General features: G+C 37.4%; 1 protein-coding gene across 1 annotated transcript in view; it reads left to right on the top strand.

Annotated features, from left to right (window-relative positions):
• The window catches only part of LOC145781500 (CD109 antigen-like), a 64,009-nt gene that overhangs the window by 16,289 nt on the left and 19,916 nt on the right, over positions 1-27,804 (top strand). Inside the window, exons 14-31 of the mRNA XM_082593232.1 lie at positions 237-359; positions 2,160-2,214; positions 8,459-8,621; positions 12,137-12,251; positions 12,672-12,785; positions 13,041-13,259; positions 14,782-14,926; positions 15,914-16,109; positions 16,474-16,699; positions 17,017-17,109; positions 17,467-17,635; positions 18,171-18,385; positions 18,481-18,639; positions 18,879-19,054; positions 19,183-19,339; positions 19,606-19,711; positions 20,135-20,224; positions 23,977-24,162. Coding sequence (XP_082449358.1) covers positions 237-359; positions 2,160-2,214; positions 8,459-8,621; positions 12,137-12,251; positions 12,672-12,785; positions 13,041-13,259; positions 14,782-14,926; positions 15,914-16,109; positions 16,474-16,699; positions 17,017-17,109; positions 17,467-17,635; positions 18,171-18,385; positions 18,481-18,639; positions 18,879-19,054; positions 19,183-19,339; positions 19,606-19,711; positions 20,135-20,224; positions 23,977-24,162 — 2,707 coding nt within the window. The remainder of the gene's footprint in view (positions 1-236; positions 360-2,159; positions 2,215-8,458; positions 8,622-12,136; positions 12,252-12,671; positions 12,786-13,040; positions 13,260-14,781; positions 14,927-15,913; positions 16,110-16,473; positions 16,700-17,016; positions 17,110-17,466; positions 17,636-18,170; positions 18,386-18,480; positions 18,640-18,878; positions 19,055-19,182; positions 19,340-19,605; positions 19,712-20,134; positions 20,225-23,976; positions 24,163-27,804) is intronic.

The raw sequence follows: 27,804 nt of genomic DNA, 5'->3' as shown, positions 1-27,804 counted from the left end.
TCTTTTACTCACTGCTTGAGGGAAATGCATTTGTTTCCTTGGTCTTTGTATAGAGTACATGACTGGCTTGTGAACTTATTATTTCCGTGTAAGTAAATATATATATTTTTTCAGAGCTTGAACGTTGAAGCAATGAGACAGGAACAATTTTTGCTGGAAACAATGCAATTTGAATATTTTTTTTGTAGTCAAATTATGATTCCTGTGGTGTTGACGGTTGAAAACAATATTTTCAGGTAGTTAGAGATTTAGACAAATACTCGGTGTCTGACGACGATTCAAACGAAAATGCTTTCGATTGGTGGTGGTGGTACTACCCGCGCCCGTCTGGTGCCAAAGATGCGACCGAAGTTTTCCAAGTACGTGTGAAGATGTTACAAAGTTTCTGAACACGTTACACTGACATCTTTTTGTTAGACGGTTAAGCTTGATTGAAGCTTATTTAGCAATTGGGTTTTAAATGCAGTTGTTGGGCAGTGGTTTTTTCTCACAGTGGTGTGTTTCTTTCTGCTTACAAAGTAGCATTTTTTCTTTTTTAGTTCTGAGTATCTTTAACTTAACAAGTAAGCAAAAGCAATCAGGTTCGGGAATTTTTATAATTTATTGATTAAGGTTGGGGGCTGGAAGTTAACCACCCCCCCCCCCCCCCCCCCATCATTGAGCTTGGTATTTCAATTTTTTGTATTGTTTTATTGCTTTATAAAAATGCGTCATAATGTGTTTTTTCTTCACCAACGCAACGTATCACTAGTTTTTGTGCGAATCGAGTTTTGTAAACACGTCTTTGTCTCATGATATTTGCGACGAAACAAAAAAGTGAAAAATTAAGTATCTGGTATCGAAGTTTTAAATTTTTGATTGCTTTTGTTGTCTGTAAGCGTAGTAGAGATGCTTGAAAAAAACTAGGCTATTGTGGACCCAGGTTCGCTATCGTAGGCGACAGTTTTCACCGTTTGATGAGACAGCTTCTTGCATAAGCAAATTTAGAGTTACGTTAAAACCTTTTCAAAACAAATTTTGTTTTGTTTCATTTTTTACAATTTTTTTTCTTTGATTTCGAGATCATAGCAATTTGGTTTCGTTATGCGCTTGAAAGAAATGTGAAATGATAATGCATGAGAATCGTAACCTACAAGGTAGAAAAGGTTTAGAAAAATCAAAATCCGAGGGATTGTGTAAAAAAGTGTTTATTTTAAGATATACCAACTGCTTTCACTTAAGGATGTTTCGAAGAAGGCACAGCGTATTTCAAAGTTTTGTTTGATAAATAGTAGCCCACAATTCATCATAGGGTTTGTAGAGATTTTTATCATCTTTGACCAACCTTTTTCTGTTGCAAAGTAAAAGCAAAGCACTGCAACGAGTATTTAAAATGCTTTATGCTACGAAATGCAATCTTAAAGTAACTGCAATGAAAAACATCTTCGTACTCCACAGGAAAGACCGATCAAATACCGGATGCAATACATGTGGATTGTGGACAGGATTGCATTCATGCCTTCCATAGCATTGCCCACTTAACCAACAAATTGTTAACAAAAAAGCTTCACTAACTTACATGTTACTGAAGCTTACTCGACCACCCTGTAGCCCTCAGCTTTAGCACAGCAATACAAGCCTACGTTTTGTGACCTGTTATAGGTTTGCTTTCGCTTCTGTCGTAAAGTAAATTTTGGTTACGTTTAAAATGGTCTCATGCAATTTTTTTTCAAGCCTCTTCATCCAAGAAAAATTTCTCCGTACGCCACTGGCAAAGCCGTGTATTCAAGGAAAAAGTACGACAAAATTCAAATTAGCCCAAATTATCGTCTAAATTATTTGACTGATTGGTAATTTACTTTCAAGTCTCGGTCTATGTTCCGCCTAAATTCACAAACGCCGCTGTATTGTTGTGTGAGTTGATCGATAAAATTCTCCCTGAATTTCGTTTTTGTGCAAGTTTGAACAAGCCAGCTGAAATGATATTAAGCCAGCTGAATATCGGATATTAGCCTAAAATTTGAAAAACATTTAATGAATTTTTTGAGTAAAGCACGATTTGGTTTTGCATTCTATGGCTCCAGTAGTTTTTCATTTCTGTCCTGTTAACTGATATATCATGTTTTGAGTGGTTTGATTTTGCTTTGTTATAAGCTCACTTCTTTTTTTTTCGTTTGCAGAAAGCTGGGATAATTTGTCTTACAGATGCATTGCTGTATTCAGGCCCCGAACACAGTAAGTGTGAATCTTATTGACTCAGTTGTTGATTACAAGTAGAACAATAATTACGATGCTTACGTTATATCAAACGTCACGCATATTTTAATGCAGTGCTTTTGTGTTTGTGAACATTTTGTGTTATTGAGATCCATTATTATGTTTACAATAAACAACTGTCTTAACATTAACTTGATAAACATACAGTACCATCTAGGTCTAGGACAGCGTTTCTTAACCTTTTCTGACTCTAGCACCCCTGTAAACAGGCCTGAACAGTCTAGCACCCCCTAACTATCGTTGACATACGACTACTACAGTGCCGACAAAAGTTTAGTAGAGGCTGCAATTTTGACATGCCTTCAGATTGCTGGCGATATATTTTGTAATGAAGTCTCTTGTTGTTTAACAAACTGTGCAGTTGTTTTAACGAATTTGGTATTTGGTTATTTGGTATTTGACATAAGGTATTTGGTATAGGTATTTGGGTAGTAGGTATTTGACATAGGTATTTGGTATAAGTTATTTGGTATTTGACTTTCAGTCACCAACAGAAATTCAATTATAACCATATGTAAGCGAATCAACTCTCAGCAACAGCACAGTTTGTTAGGCGACAAAAAAATACAAAATATACCGCCAGTGATTAAAAACCATGTCAAAATTTCGGCACCGGCATTAAACTTTGGCCTGCACTATTGAAAGGAAAGCGATGTACAAATTGATCGTTTTGTTTATTCTTCAAAACTACTGTCGTCATTGACTCATTGGTGATAAAAGAAAAAGGAAAACCCGAGAATAGTGAAAGAACATGGAAAAACTTAAGTTACCCAGCTGGGTAACTAGTTACACATGTATCAATGCGATTTCTTTTGTTGCTTATGTGTGACCAATTTCTTTATTCGAGGCTTCGTGTTGGTCAAAGCCACTCTCATACCGTGGAGCAACCCACGTTGAAGGCGGTTCTGGCCAATTGTTTTGATTTTGAGCATGGTGGAGAACGCCTTTTCACACAGGTGGGTAGTCAGAATTGGAACGATCAATTCTTATGCTGCTCGTGCCAATGCAGGATATGCTATCAACTGATCACACCAGAAATCAACAAGCAGAAGTTGACGAAATTTTGTCCGACAGCTCTGATTCATCTGCATGTCATCAGCTCCTTCTTTAGTTTATTATCATCACTCATGTCTGCCAATAAGGGCTGCTGTATCCACTGTGGATATGAGTGATTTGTGGGAAAGCATTTTGCCATGTGGTGGTTTTTGGAAGCGAGAGGTGAGCAACAATATTACGGTACAACAAAGCACCCACCAGGTAAGTTCGCACAAACTACTCAGGATCAATTTCCGTACTTGACTGGAAGATGACTACAATAACAACAAATCATGTAGGCTACTTCGAAACAGCTATCATTGATATGACAACTGCTGATACTGGCAGTAAGACGGAAAATGCAGAAAAGTAAAATGGCATTTTTTTGATATTATACTGCATGCATTTAGCACCACCTACAGTCTTTTCCAGCACCCCCGGTTAAGAAACGCTGGTCTAGGACTATGGCTCTTACAAATATACAGCGTAGTCCAGTCTACTGTGGTTTTAATTACGTTAAATTCCTAATTATTTATTTTAAGCTAGTTTATACTAGTTTATTATTTATAACTGAAAGTTGTGTATAGTGCAGTATATCGGCTAGCCAGATTTAAAAGGCATTTAATAAAATCCTGCGAGACAAAAAAAAAGGTTGCATCACTGGCCGGCAGTTTGATCCGTGGGTTGGGAGCTTAACACATGTAACTTTAAACACTTCTGTCTAGGATATGAACTGATTGTTTTCAATCGAAACATTTACTGACTTTGTGCTCAACAATGTATTTAACTGCATTCTTGCCAGCTGGACATGTTGTTTGTGTTTAGATCAAGCAACCTGCTACTTTTCCTTTTTTAAAAATCAATTCAAATGACGCATTGCATTTTCATGATTGTCACTACAGTTTTTGAACCAGTGCAAGAATACGTTACCCAGTCAATTACTGGCCGATCCTGGTTTCCTCAGGGCTCATTTGTAGATCAGTTCATTTGCAATGTGCGTCTCAGTCTTGAAATTCTTTTTATGACATATTATGTCTCAAAACTGATCGTGCCAGATAGTTGTGTCGCATTGATCCAAGCAGATCTAGTAAAAATGACACAATAGTCTTCAGTCTGCTGCGTATTAAAAAACTAATTGTCTGTCTATGATTCAACAAAGCAAACTCTCTATTAAAGCATTAATGTTAAAATACGTACGGTACTTTAAACTATTTAATAATTAGGTTAAATGATTTGCTTTCCTTTTTGCTTTGTAATTTTGTTCTTGTGTGATGTGTGTCAGTCACGTAAAAGATTTCGTTGGTTTCGCTAAGATGTTGCTCGATATGATTGGTCGAAAAGTGCGCCTGGTAGTTCTTGTAGTTTTTTTTTTTTAATTTGAAAACGTAATGCTTAATGATAATAATAAAACATTGTCTGCTTCTTATATCAAGTTTTATTTGATTTTTTTTTCATTTGGCACATAAAGTATGATATTTTGGAAACATTGTACTACGAATGTAATTGGGTGTTAATTTCATTGATTTCTTGTTGAAGTGCAATGAAGATTTTCGACATCTTTTATCAGTTTTTTGATATTTCATTTTAGACTATTTTGATTTCCCGGTGGCTTTAGAAGATTCTTATGAAGGGGTGTATTTTGATGCTGCAGTGGACCAAAATACTGCTTCGCGTTCACCAACTTCCGTTTCCAATTCCAAACCCAGAACCTTGTTTCCCGAAACCTGGCTCTGGGATAGGAAAATAACAGGGTATAGGAATGGCAGCTTGCTTCATCAACACAGCGAGCATTTAAAGCAGCCATCTTCATTGTCATTGTTTCAGTTCATGATTTAATTGAATCACGCATAAACCTCAAACTAATTGCTCGATTGGCACTTCCTCATGTTTGTTATCCATTGGGTTCAGCGTGATGGCATTTGTATTAGCTGGATAATTTTACGAAGACATCTGTCTGAAGGTTTGGTTGACATGAAGTTGATTATGCAATATGCACCGTAGCTGTAATTGTCTTGGCTCACCTTGCCACTAGACAACGCTGGTGGCTTATCAGGCTCACGAGTGCGTTAAGAGTAAATGTAACCAACTCCACTTATCAAAATGGAACAGACGCCTTTGCAATATATTCAAGTTAATGCGCCAACCAGAATTCTCGAAAACGATAGACAACGACATCATCAATCAACGAAGTTGACACTTTGAAGTAATAAGAGGAGCCTTGCTCTTTACTACATTTGTTGCAGCTGCATCAGCAAACCGGAAACAAGGTTTAACAATTACGGTGGGCTTTGTATTTCTCAAAACAAGTTTTATCAGGATCCCTTTACGTTATTTTTATGTGTACCTGCTTCCAGTAGCTGATGATATCTCCACACTGCTAAAGATCGCTAGTGTTGTTAAGGACGATCTTTGTTGTAATATTCTTCATGTTGGTTGACTCTTTGTAGCTTTCTTCATATTCTTTGGCATTGTTCTATATATTTTACCTGTTAAATTTAACTTTATATGTTGCTTTAAGCAAATAACATTGAACAAGACATTCAATTCTACAAGATTTTATCTCTCTTAGTTGCTCTTTTTTCTTTTTTGTTGTTGGTGGAATGTGCACAAGGAATGTCTACTGCATACTCATTGAGTCCATTTTATCCCTTCATTGCTTTGACGTAATTTATACGAACAGCTTGTGCGTTACAAGCTGTTCATCTTTGATACAAAACAGAATGCACACGGAATTGTTTAAAGGTCCCATGATTTTTTTGAAGATAAGGATGTGTTAACACCATCGTCCATCATATGAATATATCGTATCGTATGCATATATGTTGTATATGCAATTATGCATACGTTTATACTAGTGATGCAAGCCGCGCCGCGTACGCGGCCGCTTTTGACTTTTTCGCCGCGTGCCGCGCCGCGCCGCGCCGCGTGGAAGGTTGAAATGACAAAGCCGCGCCGCGCCGCTTGCCGCGTAAACTTTCAAGAAATTAATTTTTCGTAAACGTAAACTTTCAAGAAATTAATTTTTCGTAAACGTAAACTTTCAAGAAATTAAACTTTCGTAAACGTAAACTTTCAACTTTTCAAGAATCAGCTATGAAACTTCAAATTTAAATTGGAAACACGGATCAGTTATTTTTCCCTTCGGAAACCCTAAGATGGAAAGCTATGCAAATGCAAATTGCAAATGGCTTGCAGTTGACAGGGTTTTAGGGCTTGCTTGTCAGGGAAGCTGTACGAATGTTTTTGGTTAGTAGCCTAGCTGATAAGCTCAGTTACCAGGCTATAGGCCTAGCGCAACTACCGCATTATTTACTATATCAGTTAGCCCAGTGAGTTCAGGCTATAAGTTTTACTCTTGTGTGTGTAGTTCATATAGCCACTGGCATTATAATTGCATTATTGCTTACAAAAAGTGTTCAAAAGTCCTGATACTGGATCCAGGAACATTCTATTTGTCTTAGTTTGTATTATGTCTTAGAACTTAGATGCATTGCTGATAAGAGAATATGATCTGGTTAGCCTGGCCAATTAGTGCACAACTGTATTGGTACTAGGTTACCAGTTATATGCCATGGATGCTTTTTCCTACAATTGACTTTCTAAACAATAACTCGTTAAAATATTTTTTTTTAATTTTGTAATTTGCGGTGTGCGGTGCGGTGCAGTGTCAAAGTTCCAGATAAATTGCGGTGTGCGGTGCGGTGCGCGGATAGATGAGTCAGTTGCGGTGCGGTGTGCGGATAAAAATTTTGGGTTCGCTGCATCTCTAGTTTATACTGTCCTACAGGTCGTTGAACAAAATGTCCCACTGTTGCCTGAACCCCATTTTAAAATATTTTGCCTTTCAGTCCAACTCTTGAAAAAAATTTAACTTTGCAGTTTTTGCTTAATGGAAGTACAAGTTATAAAGATTAACTCAATCTAAAAACTACTTCCTACAAAGTTACTGTTGAACCAAAAATACAAAAAAATTTTACTACGGGTACTTTAGCAAGGGAAAAAACTCTTTTTGATGTCATTCTTAAACTACAAAAAAATTTGCCATCAAACTACGCTAAACAACATTGATCAGTATCTAGGTTCCACACACAAATTTGCTGTCATTTACGTTCACAACGTTTCAAGAAAATGGTAGTGCCTCACTGGTAAAGCGTCCCACTGGTTACCAATTTCCCTACATTTAAAAGTCACTGTAGATGGTTCTGAGGTGCACTATCTGTTGAATTGCAAACACAGATGTTTTTTCTACATTTTGATCTTATGAGAGATTTTATACGTGTGAAGACATTTTGTGCATACGAAACTGAAATAATAAAAAGCAGTAGAGTAAAATCGAGTTTGTGAATAATGTCAAGACTCAAGAGCGGCATGCATTGATATTGAATAGACCGAAACCTGCGGTTCAGTTATTCAAGTTTCCTATAGGTAAGGTGCAAAATATACATGAACTGCAAGGAAGACAGTTGGAAACTAAAGGAATGTGCGAGTCGTATTAGAAAAAGACAACTTGAAGAGCACATAGAATAGTAATTTAAATCGTTTTCATTTCCTTTAAATGAAGTCCTTCCACTTACTTTGATGCAAAGGACTCAGCCCAAAAAGTAAAGATCAGCACAGCGGTTGGCAAATGTTTTTGAATACGTGTACAGAACATAGAACACTGTAGAAAGGGTAATGCTTAATTGCGGGTGTAGATAACCTTAAACAGTTTGGTTAATGTTCAACTTTTGATTTGTCATTGTCTTACGGATTTGTCTTACTTTGCATGTCTTACTCTCTACTTCTTTAAGTAGCATCTTTCCCAATATTACTGGACATGACTTATGAACTATTTTGAATACTGTTTTTGTTGCAGTCTAAATAAGGTTTGAGGTATTGTCTTGATTAGATTGGTTGAGCTTGAAAGAGTTACAACAAGCGTACGAAGATGAGTGAGGTGTCCTATAGGCTTTTCTTGTGTTAAATAACTAGTCGTAACCATTTCAAGATATTTATAAAAGCATCAGGTTTAAATTTCCATACTGTAGCTTGCGTGTGCTAAACATGTATAAGTTTAAGGCATTAAGCTCAGTATTAGTTTTGTGTTGTAATATGTAGAAAAATAACCTTATTCCATTCATTCCTAGAAAGCCGTAGTCAAGTTTTCAGTTTTAAATATGTTTATTAGCGTTTTTTATTGCGGAAGATGGAGATGATGACAATCAAGATGACGGTTGGTATATTGTCTTGCAATCTGACTACGACAATGCAGGTGGCGACACAGGGCAGAGCCGAGTAAAAGAGAGAAAGAATTTCCCCGAAACCTGGTTATGGTTGGATTCCACAACTCGGTGAGGTCCATTCACTTTACTGTGGGAAAGGCAGTCGTTTATTTTCTAACTCAGATTCCAACTTTTAGTTGAAGTGTTTGTGGGACATGTGTTTTCATGCTGCTTTTGAATTACTTTACTTTTTTCAATTAGTTGTTGCTTTCGTTTTGTTTTAAATCTCTGCTGCCATTGCTTACGCCTCGTGGGAAACTGCTTTGAATGGTGTGTGATTACTTCCTGTCAAGACTATGGCCCACACTATTGAATAGCTACTTCCTGAATATTTGCTTCAGTGCCCTAGTTAGAAGGCCAACAACTGTACATTTCCGAGATCAATACCAGATTATGTTTTGTATCAAAACAACACCACGTCTTCGCTATGTGACAAAACCTATTGAGCTGACGGATTGTGCAATATTCTTTTTGATTTGCATGCTCAACCCACGACACCTTGACATTGCCAACTTTTTTATGAAAAGCAGGGGGGGGGGGCATTTTGTTTATTTGTACCAACTTCCAACACGAATCCGATAATCCTGTACCACACTTCATGTTTTTTTGTTGCTACGCGTGGTTTGTACAAACAACGTTTTGTGTTTCTCGGCAGTCGAGTGCAGGTAGTGCTGACGCCAGGAAGATCGCTCCTTTTCAACAACAACGTTTTGTTTCCGTTGTTGCGATATTTCATCATCATCGCTTACGAGTTTTTGCTTTCAAACGAGTCCCAAATGCTTCGTTGTACTATCTCCACAAGATTTTTTGTTTGAGAAATTTTAATCAATTTTTGACAGAATTTTTTCATCGGTAAACATCAGTGAACCTACTTTCAAACTTCTGGAAAGTAACCTAGAAATGATCGTACGACCACCAAAAAGTGACCCATAAACTGCAAAAAAAATTCATTAAACCAACGGTCTCAATTCTGAGGTCCATCAAAGACACCAGCTTTAAGCTTTTCATCGGAGAGTCCTGGAAATTGACTGCAAATGTACTTGAAGCAATCCCCCCCCCTTGTTTAATGATTTGACGAACTGCTTCATTAACCCTAATTTAATGTGCATAGGAGGAAATACAATTCTATCCCTGGGAACTAAAGGTTCATTGATTACATTGGCTGTCACAACTTGAAGACAGGTGCGTTCTGGCCAGTTTTTCTTGCGCCAGTGCTGGGTTTTTGTCCTGCTGTCCCACAAACACAGGAAGCAAGGATACTTGGTATATCCACTTTGTTGACCAATTAGAAAATTGACCATTTTTATGTCAACACAGATGAGCCATTGATGGGTAGGCTATTGTAGTCAAGCTTTTCAGGGACAAGTTTGATGGCATCATACTCCTCTTTCATCTTGGTAGAATGTCCAATTGGTACAGGAGCAAATTTGTTTCCGTTGTGCAATAGTACAATTTTTAGGCTTGCTTTAGAGCTATCTATAAAGAGCCGCCAATCCTCACAGGGATACGGTGATACCCCCATGAGACCAAGAAGTCCAATAACATCATTGCAGTAAACAAGATCATCTTCTTTGAAAAAGAACTTAAGCAAGCTGCCTTCCCGTGTCCTGTAAAATGTTACTTTATTACCAGAATCCAGCATGATTTTTTCTTGGAGTCGCGATGCAAGAACTTCAGACTGCTCTTTTGACAAGCAAAGATCTCGGACTAAGTCACTAAGTTCAGATTGATTGAATAACTGAGGACCAAATGAGGGTTCTTCATAATCGCTGCAGTTATCTACCCTAGGTAGGCCTACTGCATGTTGATCTGACGAAGGAATCTCCTCTTCTATTACATCAATGTCAGAATAATGAAAAAGGGAATGTGGAATGTAGGACTTTACAGTACTTTTTAAATAAGCTTTCGTTACTAATTATTATGTTATATCAAACAAAATTGATAAGATTTACGTGCTTCTTGGTTAGATGTTTAGGGGGTAAATACACTAATTTGGGTTAATCTACGGGTATAGGTATCTTCTAAACTAGAGTCAATCTGGCAAAACCAATGTCATATTCGTAATCAACGACCTTGAAAACCCCAGAAAACACTCTTAGATGTCCTGCCAAAAAAAAAATTTCTCATTTTGTTGACCAGTGTTATTATTCTTATTAATCAAAACAGCTGAACTTATGAAAGATTTTGTTTCGCAAGTTTTTTCGTGTTGAAATATTTGTTACAATTGTGCGCTCTACTCTCAGACGACTATGTGATTTACTACAATGAACCAATGTTTGATCTGGCGTTTGATCCACCTGGAGTCTCAGCAGTAAGCCCTTCGAAAGCTTCGTCTCCGATAAAGCCTCGGAGTCGTTTTCCTGAAACGTGGTTGTGGGATGACGCGATAACTGGGTACTTACGTCGTCTTTTTAGAGGAAGGGTCAAAATATGTTTCCATCTCATTCATCAGTGCATGAAATATCATCATAACATGCCCAGTCAGCAAATCAGTCCTGTTATACGTTGATTCAATGTAAAAAAGACCGATTTGCAGGCTGGATGGTTTACTTAGTGATTGTCAGAAGATACTTCAGCCAGAAAATCGGTTCTTTTTTCACAGCAGACTTTGAATCAATGTGAAAAAGGACTGATACGTGCGCTATACAATTTTCACTCAATCGGGTCTACTTGATGTTCACTTCAAAATCATCACACACGTCAAAGCATCGCCCATCACTGTAGCTCCAAATACATAAAAACTGCAAACACAAAAATAAAATCGTTAAACTCGATAATATGTGTACAGTAGTTATAGACGTTTCAAATCTAGTGAACTTTCGAAGTACGCAGCCCGCATTGACTGTTTATTTTGTTACCGTGACTTCATGTGAAATTTTCAAGTAGGTTATTTTTTATTTTCAGTTCAGTTTTAGCTTTCTCGTTTGCCTGCTCACCATTGCACGTCTTTTGCTGGAGGTTTTCTTTTGAAAATTTGTTTTTGCTTCATATTTGCTTCATTATTATTGCTTCATATTATGGTAAACAATTTAAAGTTTAATGTGCATGCAAAACTCCTTTCACGGCCACTCGCAGTAAGTTGTCTGGAGCCATTTTATTACTTGCCATTATCCTATTTGATTTATTTAATCAATTATTCTGACAGTGTAATGGGAACGTTTGGCCTAAATCAATGAATTTATTTGGAGTTGTATTCGCAGTAGCATTTAAGCAATAATAATGTTATTTATATTTTGGAAATTGATTAAAACTAGTTTGTATTGATAAATTTTCTTTCTGTGACCCCCAAGAAGAACATTCAGCTATCGTGCGAGTATATCCGAATCATTTCCTAGTCGAAAAATGATATAGGCCTAGCTTGTCTCCTGGAAAAACTCAGCATCCTTTTAAACTCTTCAGGTCTGTTCATGTTTGAAGAGATTTTGAATTTTAGAGAAAATCTTTAAAGTTCTGATGTCCGATGCTTTCTTCAGAAACGACAATTTCTTAAACTGTAATTTTTCCCCACAATTGTAGCCTATGTATTGTCATGCGCAATCAACACTCGTGTACAACTTATCCAATGTTATCCACTTCGCTATTAGGAGTGATGGGTCGGCATTCTTCCATACAACCGCACCAGATACCATCACATCATGGGTCCTCAGTGCTTTCTCTGTGTCTGACCAATACGGCCTTGGAATAGCTGATACATCCAAAGTAAGTACGTTATTTTAAAGAGGTTCTGGCTCTGTAAACATTTCTGGTTCAACAAAATCACCACGTTAATTGTTTCGCAGTGAAGACACAGAATACGACAATTGATAAACATGCAGTAGTTCATTATGATGCTACCTTATTTTGTCAATTGATCAACGGCAAACGAAATCAAGGAATACTTGCCCAAACCTTTTCACTAAGAATTCAATCCAATCACTGAGCAGAACCCTAAACAACTGAAAATCGCCCATTATGAAGGCATTTCATAACCAATAAGTTTCAAATGATCTATTTTAATTTTTAAATGCTTGTTTTAATAAAAAAAAAAAATAGGCTACTTTGAACTGGTTATCCTAATGGCAAGGAGCGTGAACAATACTTAATGTAAAGGACTGTCAAAATATCTCATCATTTTTGTAGATCACTGTCTTTCGCAATTTCTTCGTTTCGCTCAACCTTCCACTGAAGATAACCCGCGGCGAAATAATCATTGTTCAAGCAATCGTGTTCAATTACTTCAAGTCGGATTTATCTGTGAGTATTGAAAGTAATTTTACTATTTTTTTTAATTGGTTTTAATTAACATTGTTTTTTTTTTGCTTTTCCATTCTCCCTTTTTTTAACTCCAATGCTATTTGCAAATGCAGTTAAAAAAATTATGACGTTTAAGTAGTTGCACAGCGAAAACAATTGTGCAAGGTGTTAAAGTCCGAAACAGCAATGAAATGAAGATTTAAAAAAAGTATTTAAATTGCAATACAGTTTCAGCTATTTTTATCTGCACTTCAGGTTTATCTCAATCTGCGGAACAGCACAAAGTTTGAGCTTATTCTTCCCGGAAGCAACGCAACTGTCGCAGGACCTGACAGATATTTTCAAGTCAAAGCCGACCAATCTTATTCGGTCAAGTTTCCCATGCGCATCAACTCGCTAGGGGAAGTCCGGATTACGGTCTCAGCGACCTCGGATGTAGCTGGTGACGCAATCACAAGGACTGTCTTTGTTCGGGTGATTTTTAACTTTTTCCATTTTTAGTTTTAGTTTTACAATGCTGTTTTAAGGAAAATTGAGTTCAATGGCAATCCGCTTTCCAACAGCTGCTACAATGCAAGTGTGTTTAAACGTTTCAAAAGATTTATCAAATTTCCATGATAAACGTATCGACTTAGCCCAAATTTCTCATTCAACACAAAAAGTTGTCAAATAAGTTATTGACAATTGGACATGTACATACTGCAATAGCGCACCCAGAAAAAAATTTAGGGGGGGGGGGCTAATTCAGAAATGCAGGCCGAGTGATTTGCGACAATAGTGACGTGACAATAGGTCAATACCCATCCCTTTGATTAATACGGTATTTAAAAAAGCACTTACAATCCACCGGTTGCCGATACATCAGGATGCGTTCTCTCAATCAGAATAGAAGTTAGCCTAGTGAACCCCATGCTCAGGCGCGGATCTAAGAGTTTTTTTCGCGGAGGGGGGCAGAAAATTTAAAAATCATTCAAAAAGAAAGAAAACGATAAAACAGATATGAACAATGATACTACGACACAGCTATTTTCATCAATTGTGAATGTTTAAAAAATAAATTTTTCTTGAATAAAAATTGCTAAGCATGCAAAGTAAACTTGAAATCTGGTTTAAAACCCTGTATAGTGTATACAGTGTCCATGATCAATTGGAAATTTGTATGTTTGCAGGCTTATATGGTAATTGATTGAAATTATAATGAAGACTAAAAACTATAAAACAGCCATTCAAGGTTTCAGATTGTTTCAACTGACGTCATTTGGTTCAACGTTGGTAACTCAGTCAGCTGAGTCAGCTTCAACAAATGTTGCCATTAAAATGTATTTAATTAAAATGTATCTGTTATGATAGGAAGCACTGTTAATCAAACGCTACAACCTAAATTTAAACAAACAATTATTTGCTGGAGGCGCGTCCATTCTCTTCAACATTTACTTGATGTATCACGTTCCCTGTGGTGCAAATTTTTTTGTAGTTATTTATGTAGTTGCCTTTTCCTAATGTAATTTTACCTTCAAGAAGTTGAAATTTATTGCATTTTTATAAATATTTTCAGATTTCTGATGAGGGCATAAGTTAAACCGAAAACGTTCGACTGTTAAAACTATTTGTAAATATGTAAAATATATTGTTATAATGCTCAGCCCTGTTGTATTGTTGTGTCCTATTCATATCTAACCTGTAAGCAAAAGGTATAAATGGGGAACATACAAAAAAATCATTTTTGGTGGTGAGTTTGGGGGGGCTTGAGCCCCCTTAGCCCCATGCCTGGGTGCGCTACAAGTACATAGAAAAGCAAGAGATTAAGATTGAACGATTGGAACAGCTTTTTGTTCAAAAAGTAATTCGATATGTAGGCCTATACCTAAAAAGTAGCCCTTTTTGTTTTGAAAACATTGGTACTGTGAGTGGGTGGTTGAAATACAGAAGATGAAGCTGTAGTCGCTTATTCTTTTACAAACATTAAAACTGGCCTGTTCACTTCTTTATTTTGTAGCCTGAAGGACTCCAGGAGTGCTACACAGTTTCTACTCTAATCAATCGCGTTTCTAGTTTGGATGATCCTTTGTCCGAAAGTCTAAAAATCCGATTCCCGTCGGGGATAATAGAAGGATCTGGCAAGGCTAGCTTGTATGTTTATGGTGAGATTTTGTTGGACATTTCCAGCATTTGTTTGTTTTATCTTTTTATTGCATAATAAGTGCGTGCTTTATGTTGCAAATATCTTTTATGTAAACCTATTATGTTGTTCTATGTCTTCGCTTCTTCCGCTTGCGGTCAACCTTGCTTTATTTTCAATACCACTATAAGGATTCTACTAACATAAAGGTGGACATGAAGATTGGCTTCCTTGCCTTCCCGTCCACTTAATCTAAATCTTCAACCACCAGGTGTAAGCCTAGATACGACAAACAACTAACATAAAGCTATAGATTGACTTTCTTCTTGGTGAAGTGTTGTCTGTGAATTAAACCATTCACTGGGTGTTGTTGAATGGAGAGCAGTCCTGAAATGCGTTACTCAAGTGCACACCCCGGGAGCCGAATTATCGTCCCTTGATCTTGAGGTTTCTTTGCATACAAAGTTGCGCGCTTAACCACAGAGCTAAAATATCGGATATTGGTTTCAAATTTCGTGCTTGTCACTTGTTTTGTACAAAATTTAAAACTCAATTTAGTTGAAAAGTGAAACAGCATCTTGACATGAATTGCTTAACCATAACACGACTGTAATGTCATTTAATGCAGTAGCTTTTACTTAGGAAATACGTAATATGTCTGGACTTAGAAAGTGGGCCTATTGTGCTTTTACCTTACGAAGTGAATAAGAACAGGCAAAAGCTCGGGTACCTGGCTACGTCAAAGATTCAAAGCTTCTACACGTTCACTCCCTAGACTTCCCAGTCCAAAGACGAAAAATTCCGTAATAAATCAAAGTTAAATTATCACTTTCCAAGATGCCAGCTTGTGAATGACAACTTTCCAGGCAAGCAAATCGGTCGCTTTTTACATTGATTCAACGTCTTTATATCAATTTAAAGACGTTGTATCAATGTAGTGGGTCGGTGTCTCGCTAAGATGTTGGCTGTTACATAAAAGGATATTTCATTTTCAAGTTTGTTTTTTCAGGAGATCTTTTGGGAAGCACCGTGAACAACTTGGGAAGATTGCTCCAAACTCCAGGAGGATGCGGAGAGCAAAATATGCTTCGATTCGCTCCTGATGTGTTTGTCACAATCTACCTTGACAGTGCAAACGCATTGGACATGGATACGAAAGACAGGGCTTACAGCCACATACGTGATGGTTATAGCATAGAACTAAAGTTAGTAATAAGTCAAGCTAAAAGACTTTCAACATGGTATTGTATATTTTTTTAAACGACTGTCAATAAATAACGAGAGTCTTATATAATGAGTTATATTGCTTTTATTTCTTGTAACTTTTAAAAAAGAATTGTGTTTTTTATTAATTTACAGTAGATTATATAGAACATAGTGTAATTTGGAGCAATGCCACAACATTTAACATTATAAAAAAAACGTAATAAAGCGAACCTTTTCGGCTACACATACAGAATATAATTTCGATTTTCAAAACAGACCAGCTGTCGAAATCAAGCCAACGATATTTGGCATGAAGGAAGGTTCAACTTAGCGATACTGATTGTATGTATTGTGTTCGTCCAGATACAAACACGATGATGGGTCATACAGCGCTTTTGGTAAAAGTGACAAGACCGGCAGCACGTGGCTGACAGCCTTTGTAATGAAATGCTTTCTCTTCGCTCGTCAAATCAGCGAGGATTTCGTTGAGACTCGCATACTCGATGAAGGACTCGACTTCCTTATTCAAACTCAAAAAAAGGACGGCTCGTTTGTGGAAAATGGGCATGTTTCCCATAGGGCTATGCAGGTGATGGATACGCTTTCTATATACTGTTTCTTCGGCAATCATGGGGATCTACAGTAGTTTCTTAAGGTAGTCTAATATAATTTCAGGTTGGGGTCTGTTAGTATTTTACATTGATTCAACGTGTGCAGACATGGAATCAATGCTAGAAAACAGTTGATTTGTTGTTTGGAATGGTACAACTTTTGATTACAAGTATCTTTTCTACTTCAACAAAATTGATATAAAAATGTATTTCGACATGAAAGACTTTTCTGGCTTGGCCGTTGTGTTCAGCATGGCAGAGCTTGCTTAAATATTCGATGTTATTACGTTTTTAGGGAGGCGTCAACAGCAACATTACCATGACCGCCTATGTATTGGTTTCTCTGCGTGAAACCTATCTACGTGCCAATTATCCTTCAAAGGACCTGGTAATTTTACGAACAAGCTAACATATTATCTCGTTATTTATTTGTTTAAAACACTTTTGAATATTTTGCCTCTTGGTCATCAATGTCATTATTATTTGATGTCTTTGGATTATGTTTGTCTCTACTTATGATAAATTTTTAAACTTTTTTTATTTAATTCTACATTGTACCAGCACTTTTGTAGTTATAAGAAAGACTGAGATGATATGTTTTTCTTATAACTCAGACCTAGTGTCGATGATTAAGGTTTTTTTGTTGAATAAAAAGTCACTTTTTTATTGCAGTCAAGTGAAAAGAGATTAACCATTTCCTTTTATGTATGAAATCTGAATCACTGGAATGAAATTTCTCTTACAGGAAATTCTTGCTGCATCCAACAAAGCGATAAGTTATCTGGAGAATAATTTGAACGAAATAGTCAGGAACACATATGCCTTGTCCCTGGTCACTTATGCGCTGCAAATCTCTGGAAGCTCTAAGGCAACTGCAGCACTTCGCAACCTGGAAAAGTTGGCCACGGTCTCGGGTGAGTTTCTGCTTTGGTTTGTTAAGCAAATTTTAGAATCAAAATACCGCTTTGTCAATAACTGAAGCAAACGCTGTCGCCGCCGTAGTTGCTGTTTTAAATGGTTATTGAGGAAGTTATTTGTGACCTTGTCGTGTTACCAGTTAATTTGATGAAGAAAACAGAAATGTGGAAAGCAAAAATAACTTACTGTAAAATACCTCTAAAAATACCTCTTATTACGAGCTACTTGGAGAAGCAAATCGACAAATAGTGCTGAATGAATTTACAAGAAGATTGTCTTGATTTTGTCTAGGATTCCCAGCCCTAAATTGCTAATAAAAGAAACCAATCAGTCATTTGTCCCTTCCTTGGTAAATAGGCCTGGCGTTTGTCTCTGCTATCAAAGGTTCGCTACAACCATTTCGCTATACTTATCAGTTATTAGGTTGATTTTAACCAGACGCCTTACCTTGATGTCTTGTCTCAATTTAAATACTTATCAGTTATGACTTAACGTTTTCGTCACCATAAATTTCTGGATTTCTATGCTCAGGTGGACTAAAATATTGGCACGAGGCGACCCCTCAAGCATCATCATACGACGCAGCATGGCAGCCGCCATACTATCAAGCTCCCAGTAATGATATTGAAATGACTTCTTACGCTCTATTGACTTACGCAAAGCGAGGGGACATTGCCAGCGCGGCACCGATCATCAAATGGCTCACTTCCAAACAGAACCAATTCGGAGGGTATTCTTCCACGCAGGTGATGCTCCATGCATGGAGTTCTGACAGATCATAATGCCATCTCTTCCTCTTTAAATGAGATAAATGTCACCTCTTCCACTGTTTTACTTCTAGGATACAGTGATGGCGGTACAAGCTTTATCAAGCGTGGCCGCTCTACTCATCAGTCGTCCGCAAAATCTCGACGTTACAATAACTCAGCCTGGCGTGACAAACTTCCAGGAACGATACAGAATTGACGACACTAATTCGATCGTATATAACACTCTGCCGGTAAAATTTTGTGTCAGTCTTTGTGAGAATCTACTTAACATCTTCCACATTTTAAATGTCATTTTCTTTACCATAGCTGGCTGTATTGTGTATCAGTACGATATTACAAATTACATTTGTCTTGATGACAAAAAAAAAGCTGAAACCACTCATGTACTGACCCAAAGTGCTTTGTTTAATTGCTGAAGACAATGGCTGGTATTTGCAGCACACCCACATAACTATCTTGTTTGGTCCAGTTGCAACCGGTAAACGGTTTAGTTCAAGTGGTGTCGAAAGGCAATGGCGTGGGAGTAGTTCAACTTGCTGTGTGCTACAACATACCGGAAGAGCCTTACTTGGACGAACCTTTCGATTGTGACAATTTCCTTTCTAGTGACAGCGTGCACAAAGCCTCAGTGAAGTTTTGCTGCCGGTATGTCACTTATATGCTTGGAAATGGTTTTGTTTTAATCTTCTTGCGTTAGTACTATTGTTACTTTTGAGTTTCACAAAAAAGCCTACTTTCAAAAGAATATTTTTAATTTTTCTTTTTGTGTTAAGATTGAAACCTGGTGACAACGACCCAACTGGCATGTTCCTGTTTGAAGTCGGCCTACCCAACGGGTTCACTGTTAATATCGATGAAGAAGTGTTGAGGAACCATCAAGCTCAGCTTGTTGAGCTAGGAGACAAAAGTATCAATGTTTACTACAACGAGGTTGGCGGGATTGAAGTTTTTTTTTTTTCGTTAACACTATTGGATAACTAAGAAAATGTTAAAATAAAATTGGGCTTTCCAGCAAACAACAAAAAGTTTCTTTTTTGCTTTGCTTGAAGTTTTTTTGACATTAGTGAGCAAAAGGGATATTTTTGCTTGCTAATTTTTGCCATTGATTCAACATCTGTAGACGTAAATGTAAAGAAGGATTGATGGGCTGTCTCGAATAGCATCTAATTACACTTAGTCTTTGTCTTCCCAATCAGCTTGGTCCCGGCTCTGGCATCTGCGCTTCTGTGGAACTGCAGCGATTTGCTGACGTTGCCGCTGTTAAGCCCTCTAGCCTCGTTGCTTCAGATTATTACAAGCCAGGTGAAGACTTAATTAATTTTCTGTGCTTTCAATTCATCATCATTATTAAGTTCCTTCCTCACGTCGATTGTTGGAGGCCATAAAGCGCCAAGTTTCTCTGTTATGAGATTTTCTATTGCAAAGTAGAGAAGTACAAATGCAATAGTTTTTTTGGTTGACCAATTTCTGCTTAACTTTATTTTTAAACTATTCTTATCTCTCCAATACCCATGTTCTATTTTATCCTTCCTAAAATCGCCTACCGATCGTTTAATTTTAGGCTACAAGTCAACAAAGATATTTTGACACTATTAAAGTTTTCAAAAATTGAATGCAGTCATAGCGAAAAAAATATGATGTCGTTGTTTTAAAATCAAACCTTGTGTCATAGTCCTTCTAAAATACATCACGAGCGTTTTCTTCACGAGATATTTTCATGTTTAGATAAAAAAGTGGCAATGCTGTATTCCCATGAGCGACTGGCAGACTCAGGCGCCTGTCAAGTATGTGGAGCTGAGTGCGTTGGTTGCCCAGGTAGTGGATCCATGCACCATTTACATGAGTTTCTCATCATCGTATCACTTTTAACCACCATGCTACTAAAAAAGTGAACAGCTAGATGCTGATGCTTGCACTATCCCAGGAGCAATGCCTCTTGGAGGTTGGGTTACTGTCGTCATGGAATAATAATTATTGTCAGCTTAGAAAACTGGAAAACAAGTTTTTCTCGTAAGCTATGCTCTCTAACCAGACAGCCGCTATTTCTAGTATTCTAGTTCAGATCTTCAACAGACGGGGCATCGCTTTAACCAGACCAGTCAAGGGATCTGAAGGCTACCAGATAAGCTGGCTGTTTGAGAATGGACATTAAGCATACCGTGCTTAGTAGCTTACTGGACTACAAATTAAAAATGGTGTTTTTGCAGTTGGCATGGTAGGCTGACATGCCATCATTGATCTATTCCTGCTTTTACTGTTTAGTTGGTGGATAGTAGTGTTGTTGAACACTAAAGAATTCTTCATACTACATTGTTGGTTGTGACATTTTTGTTTGAAGTAGCCTAGCAGTGGCGTAGGGTGACTAATTTGATCTGGGGGGGAGGCACTTCAGAAGCACAAATATTTAACTTGACATGAAAATTTAGCCACTGGCCATTGCTGGGTTAGATTGAATTTGCATAACACGAAAAAGATTCATAACAGACAAAAATGAAAACAATATCGAAATTCTGCAAGGGTTTCTTGATTTTTGTGAATTCGGCAAACTGGTTTTGAAAGATGAATTATATTGAAGCATGGCCACCTAGTAGAATATGGCCGGCTATGTCACATATGAAGGCCTTTTTACAACGGGCCGATAGAAAAATACTTGAAATTTTGACGAACAAAGAAACTGCTCTTACTGGCATGGGGTACAACAAAGCAGATATTTTTCAGACTTGTTAGGCGTTTTTAATGCATATAACTGGTGCCTGACCTTACATTTAGACATATTGCATTACCAAGCTACATAATGAATGGTGCAAATTAACAATTTGTTAGTGAACAAACATCTCAAAATAAGCAATAACAAACAGCACAGACTATTTTTTTACAACAGAAATAGAGTAAGGACATGCGAAAGTAATGATATATGTTTTATTCAATGAAGTGGGGGGGGGGAACTACAAAGACGATAGTGATCATGGTGACGGAAAAAAAAGACATCCCATAACTACAATAGAATCTTAAACTACTTTTGCCTTTGCTTAAATGCTACAATGTCATCCTTTCTTTTGGACTCATTTATAATCTTTTGGTAATTATTATAATAAATATTAACAACAATTTTCGATGCAAGTGGTTGCCTCAGACCACCTGTGTGTCACATGCAAACTTTACACCGGAGAAAATATATTTTTTGAAAACATAGGCTACTGCATAGCTTTTCGACAAGGCAATCCACATTTGCGTACCGTCTCTTCAACAACATCTAAAGCAGCAAAAGCACTATAAACAAAATCGGAAAGTAGCTGAGAAGGCACATTGAAGCCCCCTTTGACAAAAGCTGAAAGTACAAAGGAGCTTTAGCTGCAGAATCAGCTGTAAGTAAACTTTTGCACATTGCACATTTGGAGCGTTTAACAAGTTTTTTGCAATATAACCGGCTATTGTAAAGCCAACTTCTGCCGTTTTAATGCTTGAATTGAGTGAACTGTCGGAACAGGATTTAGATGCCACTTGAGGTTATTTCTTTTACCATAACTTATAAATTTCTCTTCAAAATGTTTCATACAAAAAACGTACTTTTTGTAGGCTCCCAGTTAGACCGGTTAACAAATTTTATTCATTGCGGCAGCAACACTACACTATATCCAGAGGAAAAGCAAACTTAGAAATATTGGTAACAGAAGTAAAGTAGCCTGATTTGCAACCAAACGCAACGCATTTATTAGGCAGTTTGTCACTTAATTCCTATAAAATGCAATGAAGCAACAAGTCCATCATCTACTTGAACAAGTGAACTTCAGATCATGACCGATTCGTGGTCATGTATAATTGTATAGGCTATCCTACATGCCAAGACTTGCATTACGATTCATACATTGGTCAAATATTTACAATATTTTGCTAACAGAAAACGATTGGTTTATCTGGTTTAGTTTTGCAAACATGAAGCTAACCTGCTTTCTTTTCGTCAACTGACTACAAAGTTAAAGTAGGCTACAGTAGCAAGTAAAAAGTATGCTGAAGTGAAGATACAACTAGGTCTGTAGCCATTGCATATCAGAAACTTGATTTGCTCAGTAATCAGCTGCATAATTTCGGTACCGTGAATTACTTTTCTGTGCTATGTTGTTGAGAATATCACATGAAAATTAACTGCACATATTGTGCGACTTTATTGTTTTCCTTTTCACTCTAGCTGCTAGACTTGCCTATGCTGTGACTAACAGCGTATGAGTTTACTTCATGGTTCACTCCCATCAAGCAAAATGTCCAGCTGCGCAATGTTTCAGCTCTCAATTTACGAACTTTTCTTACATTGAGTCAACGTCCAAAAACCTGCGATTCATGTCTAATGTGTTTTGTCTGCCGAACTGCTACGAAACATTCGGCCCGGTATTTTAAGGCTTCAAAATGTGACATAGCCGGTCATCTCTACTAGTATGGTCATGATTGAAGTTAGGCTAGTTCGTGCAATATAATCACAAAATAGCCTAGCCTACTGTACTGTATTAAATACTGTATTGTCAAAAGGATTGGAGGGGCATGTGCCAGTTAAACGCTACGCTACTGGACGTAGGCCTATATTTTTCTACTTTAATTTACTGTGCCTTTGTGTAATTTTTTGCGGTATGTCTATACTTTTCAGTCTGTAGTGTTGCAAATGCGAAGTTTCGCTTTTGGAAAAATCACAATGAAGTGTTTCGATCGTGTGGATGCAACGTTAATGAATTATCTTCCATCTCGTCCAGTGCTATTCATCAATAGACATTATTGGCAAGGCAGTGGTATTAGCAAGGCAGCCTAGGCAGTGGTCTCCGAGTAGCCTACATAGCCTATATGTGTACATTAGGTTACAAGGGCATGTATTCAGAAGACTGTCGCCTTTTATGTGAATATCGTAATATTTGCTTTTCCATCTTAACCAGCTAATGCAATTTTGTTTCAACATCATGAATTACACCAAGGCTACTCATTTGTGCAAGTTCATCAACAAAGCGCATTGCAAGTTTCGTTCTTTGCTTTTTTACCACATTTTCAACAGTAATCTCTTGCATGTTGCCTTCATGTTTGTAACAATCTTCAGTTTCATGTGATTTGAGTTTTATGAACACTTTTTGTATCGATTTTTTATTTTGAAACAAATTGCAACATTTGCTAAGTTAAATGATATGAGATGTTCTACTGGTGCAAATTAAGCTAAACTATCACAAGATGTATACAGTAGAACATCTGAACATCTCATAGTAGAACATCTCATATCATTTAATTTAATGCCTGGTGAACAGCCTCATTCAATTTTCAGCATTTGCTAAGTTGTTGTCAGGGCTTATGGAATTTGTTATAACAAATGAGATTCAATTGACTTTTTGAAATAGAAATTCTTTCCAATGTTTGATCTGCAATTTCAGGCATTGCGTGACAAATGGACAACGGGTCACGTTTGCTATAAAAATGTGACTTCGTGATAGTTCTAAGGACTTGTAGGCTACCAAACCAAATGGGTTTATAGCCTTGGACTACCATGAATCCTATCGTTAATTAAACCAAGCAGGCTTTTGGTGATTATTTAATTTCAGGAGTGGTTTTATCTGAATGGAGTGATTGGACGCCATGCAAAAGGTTGTGTCGTCCTGAAAACTCAACCAGAGTGCGTGAATGCATCGATCCAAACCAAGGCCGGAAAGTCGATATATATTTGTGCGGCTTGAATACAACCCCAACCCAAGTACGAATATGTGTCAAAGAAAAATTTCCATGCCCAGGTAAGACAGCTCAGGAAGCGACATGGGCTAGAAAAAGTTGGCTAGACACTCACTCCGTTGAAAGGTTCAGAGATTTTTTTCCCTGGAGTTACATCTCAATAAGGGAACAACACTTCAAAGTTCGATGGTTTTACATTAGTTAAACCAGACTTTAAAAATTGATTAAGGCCCGCTAATTTTCAAACCTCAATATTTTTCTAAATACTGCATAATTGTGAACGAAACTTGGAATGAGGATACTTTGGGTCTATCAACATATCTATGAAACAAGTTTCTAAGTTAAAGGAGTTGTAAAATATTAAAAAAATCTCAAGCGGGCCTTATTAGATGTACGTGTTGTGAATAAGGCCCGGTTTGAATTAGCACCAAAAGTGATGGAAAAGGTGTATTTTCACAATAACAACACCACAAAACAAATTCTAATCGGCAACACAGGCACATAACTAATAATTAAATACACAGAGACAACTATTCCCTCCCCGCCCCATGCTCCATTTTTTAAAAAGCGACATGGTGTTTTTAGATATGGTAGGGATACTAAAGTATTTTGATTATGATATTTCCATTGCAATAACAAATTGGATTAATGGTGTAACAAGAATTGTTTAGGTCACTCAAGTCTTTAACCCCCACTTTCTTAACCAGGGGTGTACAACGTTACTCCATGGGCCTCATTATCAAAATTAGCCTAGTCTGATCATCATTATCAGTCTTGCTTTAATAAGAAAAAAAATTCGAATTTATTGGTTTTACTGCATCAGCATGCACATATCTTTCACATAAAATGCAAAAAAACGGAAGTCAAAGCGGTTTGTTAACTGCAGAACAGTCTAAAATATGTGAAAATTAATAAAACCACTCAATTTCAGCCCCCCCAAACTTCAACTTTCCGTAACTCAAAAAGTTCTCAACTTTAGTCTGTGAAACTTTACCAGTTAGTCTCAATTCACCATAGCACCAATCAGAGCTTCCAATTTTGTTTAAAAGATTTGTAACAACGGAGATCCAGGGGGTGGGCCTTATTACTGGCCGGGCCTTATTAGCTGCAGGTGCCTTAGGACTAAGGGCTTAAAAGTCAGGAAAGGAAGCTGTTCTAGGGCAAACGGCTTTAATTAAGTCTACTTTTTTTTCAAAAAAGTTTAAAGGGGTCGTATTTAGTGTAGATCTGCCATTTGGTTATGAACTGTAAAATAAGTTTATTTGGCAGGCATTTATATGTGAACAGGGACCTTTGAATATCGCAGGACTCGAGTCTCAATCGTCAATTTTGACTCGAGAGCTCTTTGAATTATCAAAAAATGATATTTTACTCGTTAGAGTAACCAAAATAAAGCATAAAGTTTTCCCTCAACTTTAAATAAAGCTTAAGCGATATAAGGGTGAGCAAGCATGACACACACCGGACAGTAATCACCGCAAAAGAAGCCACTCATACGCTACCACAACCCGCAAAGCTAGTTGACAATACACCTGCAAGTGTCGAAAAGACGAACAATTCTCTACGTGATACCCAGGGACGTTGAGAGGATGCTTTGGGCGCCCGGTAGCCTACCAGAGATTCTTTGACCCCAAATCAAGATATTTATAAGAAAACGCATTGTATCCAAAAAATACGCTGTCGGTTTTTCAAGTTCCCGGGCTCGGGTTCACAAGTAGCCCCTGAACCCATGTGTCAACGCTACTCCCTATACCAGGGGTGTGCAACCTTTATTACAAGAGGGCCAGATATAAATAACTAGGTGAAACCGCGGGCCGCACGTTTATTTAACAATTGATTTTTAGTAGTTGCACCACAAAATAAGTAGTTTTTTTTGTTTTTTAAGTTATTCTTATGGCATTATTAGGGGTTATCTCCTTGCAGAAATAATAAGTTAAGTCGCATAAATTTCTAAAGAAAACTGCTATTCAACTTTATTGTCACACCGTCTTTAAACGAGTTCAGTGAGAAGTTTGCAGCTGGCTTCTTTTCCCGACGGCTTTTTTCAAATTTACTTTAATGGAAATGCTCGCAATTCGAAGTCCATTTTCCAAGTGTTCGTCTGTCAGAAACGATCAATAGGGAAATTTCATGATGCCCATTTTAGAAAAAAATTGTTCGCACAAATACGTTGAGCCAAAAAATGCCATTTTTGGAGCCATGGATTTTTTTAAATGTGGAAAGTCATCTTGGTTGAGATGTTTTCGGTAAAAATCGCCAAGATTCTTTTTTAAATACTTTACTTTCAAGTCCGTTTTCTCTTGATGATCAATCAGTTCAAGTTATATCTGCTAGTGCTTTGTCTGTGTTGAATGGCGAAGCGAATATATACCAAACAAATGTTCATGAATTCCTTGAAAAGATTTGAAGTTCTTGAAAGGAGCCAAAAATGCATAGCCTAGCCTACAACAATTGTTCAAGTTGGTGTGCAAATTCAGTTTTCTTCTTAGGATGATCTTCAATAGTTTCTCAAAATTGGAAAGTGGAAAAAATTTCCTGTCCGTTCGTGAGCTTCCCAAAGTCGTAATTTGTTCATAATGCCTTTTATGTGACCATAGCCTACATTTTTACGTTCCAAATCATTAAATACATTGGATTAGCGGTGGCCGGTGGGAGATTTCTAACATGGTTAACAGAAGGTGCGAAATCTAGAATAATCCACTCCACAATGAATTGTTCACACGTACCAGACTAAATTAACTTATAAACACGTTTCGCGGGCTGCACACAATTCAAACTTGGCACATCTTTGCGGGCCGCACGTTGCACACCCCTGCCCTAGCCTATAGGCTACCACTGATGTTTCACATAGATTGACAGAAAACGAATAACAGCCACTCTAACGCATTCTTGCTCGCTGTGTTCCCTGCTCAACAAGTGTTGAAGTTGCGCTGAAGCAAGACCACAAATTCTTCCAGGGCTGTGCACTGTGCAGCCGGAGTCATGAAGTCGGCGGGATTTTGGTGTGTCCGGAGTCGATCAGACATAAACCGAAATGTGGGAGTCTTATATTTTTTCCCGACTCCATAGCCGTGGATTTTTGTTGTAGTGGAGTCGTGGGAGATTTTTTGTGGGAAAATTTTTTTATCAAGCTGATACTTTGCTCAACCCTTCCTCATACTATGCAAATGACTCAGAAAAAAATCCCCATCAATCGGATGATGGGAAACCACCTTTTGGGCCCTTTTTCCAAATGACGTCACAATCCCTTTGGGTCCAACATATAAAAATTTCAAGTTTTTCAAAATAGGACTTGATGCTTCTCCGACCTTATTTTGGGAACTCCAGACATTGCTGATAATTGCAGAATTCTCTTTCAGCGTTTCTGATTTTTGCAAACTCGTAACCAAACTTCCTTTCCCTTTTCCAAATATCGATGACGTTGTGTCGCATCCTGACCATGCATGGAGGAAAAGAAGATCTTCTTTGATAACTTTAATACTTGGGTTGACTTCTTTGATGCTCCAGGTTTTATTGAAGCGCTCCTGAACGAAGTAAATAATTGCACCGGAAAAGCTAACACCAAGCCAAAGAGCAGCCTACTTCCATGGGCTACGTCTTTACTTGCTGGTGAAGAATTTAAATTCAATGTTTGTGAATGGGAATGGAGAAACAATAGCAACAACGAGCTTGTCTCAATAATGACGGATATGCAATTATGCATA

This window comes from Aplidium turbinatum, chromosome 1 (assembly GCF_918807975.1).
Source record: "Aplidium turbinatum chromosome 1, kaAplTurb1.1, whole genome shotgun sequence".
Classification (NCBI taxonomy): domain Eukaryota; kingdom Metazoa; phylum Chordata; class Ascidiacea; order Aplousobranchia; family Polyclinidae; genus Aplidium; species Aplidium turbinatum.
The sequence above is the reverse complement of the archived record's forward strand: the minus strand, read 5'-3'. Positions and strand labels throughout refer to the sequence as shown.